The sequence below is a fragment of the Vanellus vanellus genome, assembly GCF_965231255.1.
Source record: "Vanellus vanellus genome assembly, chromosome: 18".
Classification (NCBI taxonomy): domain Eukaryota; kingdom Metazoa; phylum Chordata; class Aves; order Charadriiformes; family Charadriidae; genus Vanellus; species Vanellus vanellus.
Window position 1 is genome coordinate 834,332 of NC_138923.1, and position 5,597 is coordinate 839,928.

The 5,597-nt window shown below is 65.5% G+C and overlaps 1 protein-coding gene across 1 annotated transcript; it reads right to left on the minus strand.

The window, feature by feature from the left end:
- Positions 1 to 625: 625 nt before the first annotated feature.
- Positions 626 to 1,120, minus strand: NRARP (NOTCH regulated ankyrin repeat protein). The gene has a single exon (XM_082492693.1). It carries the CDS (start codon positions 1,003 to 1,005, stop codon positions 658 to 660), a length of 348 nt encoding a protein of 115 aa, XP_082348819.1. The 5' UTR covers positions 1,006 to 1,120; the 3' UTR covers positions 626 to 657.
- Between the last annotated feature and the right edge of the window lie 4,477 nt (positions 1,121 to 5,597).

Sequence of the window (5,597 nt, forward strand, 5' to 3'; positions counted from 1 at the left end):
GGAGTCGCCTCGGGGGAAAAACAAATAAAATAATAATAATAATAAAAAAAACAGCGGTGGGAAAACACTGGGAGAGGGTGGGAAGCGGAGAGGAAGACTTTCCCGCTTCTCGCCGGGGAAGGGCGGCGGGAGCCCCCGGCCCGGCCCGGGCACCGCTGCCGGGGCTGCCCCGCTCCGGGACACCGGCGCCGCCGGGTGAGGGCCGGGGGGGATGGGGGGGGGGGGAACACGGCGGGGGGCGTTGAAATGAATTCGGTTCTGAGCCAGAATACTTTAAGTCGGAGGGAGCGAGGGGAGCGGGGAGGGAGGATTAAATATTAGCGGGGAGGGGGACGGGGGAGCCCTTAAAGCATCTGACCAGATGTCAAACTGAAACCGTGAATACTGTGAGTGCAGCCGAGGTAGATGGAGGAAAAAAAAAAAACAACAAAAAAAAAAACAACAAACAAAACAAAACCAACCACATTACAGTAGGAAAACAACCCTTGGAAGGAAAAAAAAAAAAAAAATTTAAAAGCAGGCGAACGGTGCCGTGTTTTGCGTGGGGCCCCAAATCTTCGCCAAACGAACCCGGCGCGGGGGTGGGAGCAGCTTCGGCGGCCGGGGGAGCCGGAGGAGGGGGTGGGGGAAGGGAGAGGGGGGGGGGGTGCGCCGGCATCACCGGGCGCCGGCGGAGTATTTGGCCTTGGTGATCAGGTAGAGGACGATGTCCTGGTGGCCCCCGAAGGCGGCGATGTGCAGGGCGCTCCAGCCGTCGCGGTTCGCCAGGCGGATGTCGGCGCCGAACTTGACCAAGAGCTTGACCAGCTCCAGGTTGCCGTCGATGACGGACTGGTGCAGCGCCGTCTGCCCCTCGGGCCCGAAGGAGTTGACGTTGAACTCGCAGTTCGTCATGTTCTGCAGCAGGGACTGCAGCTCCTTGGTGTTGCCGCGCCGCACCGCCTCCTGGAAGACGCGCTGACTGGGCGGCGGCGCCGCCACCGCCGACACCTCGCTCTGGCTCATGCCGCCGCCTCACGCCCCGCCGCCCCGCATGGACGGCGACGCCTCCGCCCGCCCGGGCATGCGGTGGCGGGCGGCTGCCGCTGATGCTGCTGCTGCTCCCGCTACCGCCGCCGGGCCCCCCCCTGCGCTGCCGCCGCTCCGCCGCTCCGCGCCGCGCCCGGGCCCCTCTGGAGCGGAGCCGGCCCCGCGCCGCGCCTTTTACCCTCCCTTTTATTTGCATAACAATGGCACGGCCGGGACGCCGCGCCCGAGGGGGCGGGGCGCCGCCGCCGCGCGCCCATCGGAACTGAGCGGGCGGGGAAGGGGGCGGGGACGCTGCTGGAAGCCACGCCCCCGGGGGGGGGGGGGGGGAGAGCGGTGGGGGGCGCTCCCGGCGCGGCGCGGGGCTTCGCTCCGCTCCGTTCGGCTCCGGCTGGATCGGCACGGCCCGGCACGGCTCGGTATAGCCCGGCATGGCCCAGCACGGCTCCGCATAGCCCTGCACGGCTCGGCTCGGCTCGGCTCGGTATAGCCCGGCATGGCCCGCTTCGGCCCGGCTTAGATCGGCCCAGCTCTGTATAGCCCGGCTCGGTTCGGTTCGGCTCGGGTCGACTCGGCTCGGTTCGGCTGGGATCGGCTCGGTATAGCCCGGCATAGACGGCTTCGGCCCGGCTCGGTCTGTCCCGGCTCGGCGTGGCGGCCGCAGGCAGGGGGCACCACCGCCCAGGCCGAGCCGAGCCGTACCGAGCCGGGCCGGGCCGTGCAGCCGCCCCCGCCGCCCGCCGGCCCCCGCAGCGCTGGGCTGGAACGGGGCTGTCCGCCCCTCCCGCCTCCGCCCGCCCCCCCCCGCGCCTCCGGGCCCCCCCGAGCCCCGCCGAGCCCCCAGCCGGGAGCCGCTGGCCCCAAACCCCGCGGGGACAGGGGTCACTTGCAAACACTCAAATTTGGGGGTGACAGTTTTGCTGTGGGTTTGTCTCCCTGTGAGGAGAGGGGTGTGTGGGGGGGAATGCAGCCCCACAGGATCCAGCCCCTCTGGGGACACGCAGCGCGAGGTTTCGGGGATACACGGGTGGGATTGATTTTTTTGGGGGGGGGGAGGAGACATAGTCCCCACCAGGTCCCACTGGTCCCAGACTGTCTCAGTTGGGTGTCACGGGGCTTTATCCAGGGTCAGACCCACTGCCCAGCTGATGATCAGACTCCTGGTGCGGGAACACTGGGAGGTGTGTGTGGACACCATGGGTAGGTAGGAAAAGGGGCAAAAAGGTATCAAAAATAGTGCATCAACCTCAAAACTGCGCCAGAGGGGCCCTCCCTGAACCCGTTTGGCCCATGGGGAGCAAACGGCGGAGGCTGGGTGGGAAGCGGCATCCTCGGGCCGGCACTCGCATCTGCCGGGCATTTGGCCGGCCGGAGCAGAGCCGGAGGTGCAGGAAGAAAGGAAGGAGCGCATCGTAAAACGAGGTGACAGCAGGCGCACCGAGGGCAGCTGGCCGGCAAGCTGCTGTCACCTGGCTGTGCCGGCACGTCCATTTGGGGAGGGAATGGGACAAATCAGCCAACTGCTAAACTCTGCCCGCGTCGATGAAACATGCCATCTTGGAGATGTCCGTCACATGGCTGCGGGACAGTGGCCGTGAGCTCAAGGCACGACTCACCCCACGGCATTTCCCTGTGGCTTTTCCCAGTAGCTGGGGACAGCTGGAACTGTGCTCCTGCCCTCGCTGGCTCCTGCTCCTCTGTTGGAGGAGGTTAAACCAGCCTGGTTTGGGCTGTAGGGAGTTGGCAGAGCAGCTCCTGTTTCTCCTCCTTTAAGGGTCTACTTTTCTAAGTCCATTTCTGAAGCTAGTTTTTCTCATTCCCATCCCCATCCTCATCCCCATCTCCCTTCCTATCCCATTCCCATCTCCACACCCACCCCCATGTCCATGCCCACCTCCCCATCTCCATCCCATCCCCATCTCCACTCTCATCCCATGCCCACCCCATGTCCCTCCCCATCCAATTCCTGTCCATCCTATCCCCATCCCCATCTCCATCCATCCACATGCCCATCTCCTTCCCCATGCCCATCCCATCCCAGTCCCCCACCCGTCTCCATCCCATCCCCACCCCCATCTCCATCCATCCACATGCCCATCTCCTTCCCCATGCCCATCCCATCCCAGTCCCCCACCCGTCTCCATCCCATCCCCACCCATCCCTGTCTGGTCTCCATGTCTCAGCCCCTTCGGTTTCCCCGAGAAGGAGCTCTACCAGTCACAGCTTTAACACCAGCGGATTAAAGCACATCATTCTCGCGAAAAACAGAGGACTGGGACATGACTGCGGCTGGGGGCTTTTGGCTGGCACAGCACCGCGGCTGCTGCTGCAGCTGGGCTGCAGGCGCTCCTCGTGTCCTGTGTCCACGCAGCTTCTCCCAGGACATCCCCGTGCCACCGAGGCACGGAGCTCCCGCAGTGCTGGCACAGGGCAGGGAGGTGGGCTTGGGGTCCATGTGTGGGTGCAGGAGCCAGGTGTCCCAAGGAGCCACCCCCTGCCTGTCCCATCCCCCTGCAGGGCCCCATCCCTGGCAGGAGGGGGTGGCTCTGCCCCCCGTCACCGCAACCGTGGTGGCAGTGGGGGACAGCAGTGGCAATCCCTGCCCTCCTCTCCCCTGTGTCGCCTCGCCAGGGTGCACGGTGGGATGTGCGGTGACTCACGGTGACTCATGGGGAGTTATGACCGAGCCCAGGGCCCCAGCACAGCCCGCCGGCGCAGACAGCCGCACCGCAGCATTCGGGGAGGGCTGAAGCCACGGCAGCCGATCACCGTTCCCCGGCACTAACCCGGCAAACCCATTTCAGCAAAGCTGGCACAGGGAAAGCAGCGGGTCGTGCCGCAGTTCTGCCGGAGCCGGGCGGCACGGCAGTTGTGATGGCCTGGGGGTTGGGGATCCGCTCCTGCCGCCTCACCCTCTCCTTTCCCCTCCTAAATATCCCAGCACAGCGGATTTGGTGCGTTTACGGGCCGTATGCTGCGAGGTGTCGAGCCTTCTTAGTGAGCCGTGGGAGAGTGGGAATTGCTCACACCTCCCCGGTCGGTCTGGGGCTTGGCCAGAGTTACATCCTCGCAAGCAAATCTGCGTTTGCCAGTGACACTGGTGAGAAAAATAAAGCGCCCGGGCAGGGACCCAGCCATGCAAATGTTCAGGGCTGGCAGGTGGGGGCAGGACTCGGCCTGGGAACGGCGCCAGAGAGGGAGGGAAAATAGCAAAAAAACCCAACAACAACAACAACAACAACAAAAAAAAGGAAAATAAAAAGGCAATTTTAAAACCTTGCATTTCAGCTCCAATTTGTGTCCCGGCTCTTGTAGCCGGAGAGGAGCCGGCTGCGGTGGTACGGCCGGGCCAGCCTCCCCGCACGGCTCGGGCTGCCCGTTGGCCGGCGAGGGGCTGCGGGGGGGGCCGGCGGCGGGCGCTGGAAGGCCCCTGTCCTCCCCCCCGACGCTTGCTCGGTGGGGCCCTGCGAAACCAGTAGTCCCACCCAGTGATTTATCTGCTCTCTTCTGTGAAGAGGGGAAGCCGCGGCGAGCGCCGGCGGTATAGACGCGGTGGGAGGCGGGGAGAGCGACCCGGCGTGGCGATGCAAACAGTCACGCCGAGAGGCGCGGACCAAATCTGCCTGAAAAGATATAATGACCAAATTTCCCCCAGCTCATGAGAGGCAGGAGGAGAAGGGACGGCTGCCACCGGCATTGCCGGAGGGGCTTGGAGCCGCCCTGGCACGTAGGGCTGAGCACGTCGGGCTGAGCACGTCGCAGCCCTCTTCCAAAAAAGCCGAGCGGGCAGTGCCCATCCTCTGGACCAGGCGGACAAGCCAGCGAGAGTCCAGCCACCCCCGGAGGCCTCCTTGAAGGGAGCCGGAGAGCCGGGGGGACGGATCCGGAGCAGGCGGCGAGGGGGCGTGCCCCCACTTAATTCATTAAAATGTGTCGGAGAGCGTGGGAAAGACGAGAGCTTTTCTTCCCAGCGCAGAGACCCAGCAAAAGGCGCGCGAGGGAGAGCGACCCGCCTGCTCGGCTCCCTGTGAGCCGGGAGGAAGCGTGAAGGTTTCCTCCGCCGCTGGCCCCTGCCGGTGCTTTGCCTCCCGGCTTTTTGGCAAAGTGGTTGCCGGAGCCCGCGGTGGGGAAATGGGAGGCTCGGCCGACGCCGCCCAGCCGGCCGCTGGCATGGGGGGATGTGGGGCCGAGGTGCTGGGGGCTGCGGTTGCTGGGTGGGAACGGTCTCCCTCGTGGAGTCCACCCTCGGGAGGAAGGAGAACGGATCTGTGATCCTGGGGGGCCGCTTTGGGCAAGGGAGCAGCGGGGAAGGGGCTGCAGGGAGGGGGTCTCGGGGGAAAATGCAGCAAACCCCCAAACCCTGTGCTGCCTGAGCGCTGCCCCGCTTGCAGCGGGGGGTGAGCAGGGGCACGGCCATGCGACAGGCTTCACGCTCTCCCCATCCGGGTAACGTGGGCACATTCCGCACCGCGGGCGTTCAGCAACACCCAGGCAGTGCCCCGGGGGGGGGAGAGGGGGAGAGAGGGGGGAGGCTGGGCCCCTGCCAGTCCTGCAGGCAGAAATGTCCCGAG

Coding starts and splice junctions, on each gene's coding strand:
- NRARP (XM_082492693.1), bottom strand. CDS start 1,005: ATGAGCCAGAGCGAGGTGTCGGCGGTGGCGGCGCCGCCGCCCAGTCAG.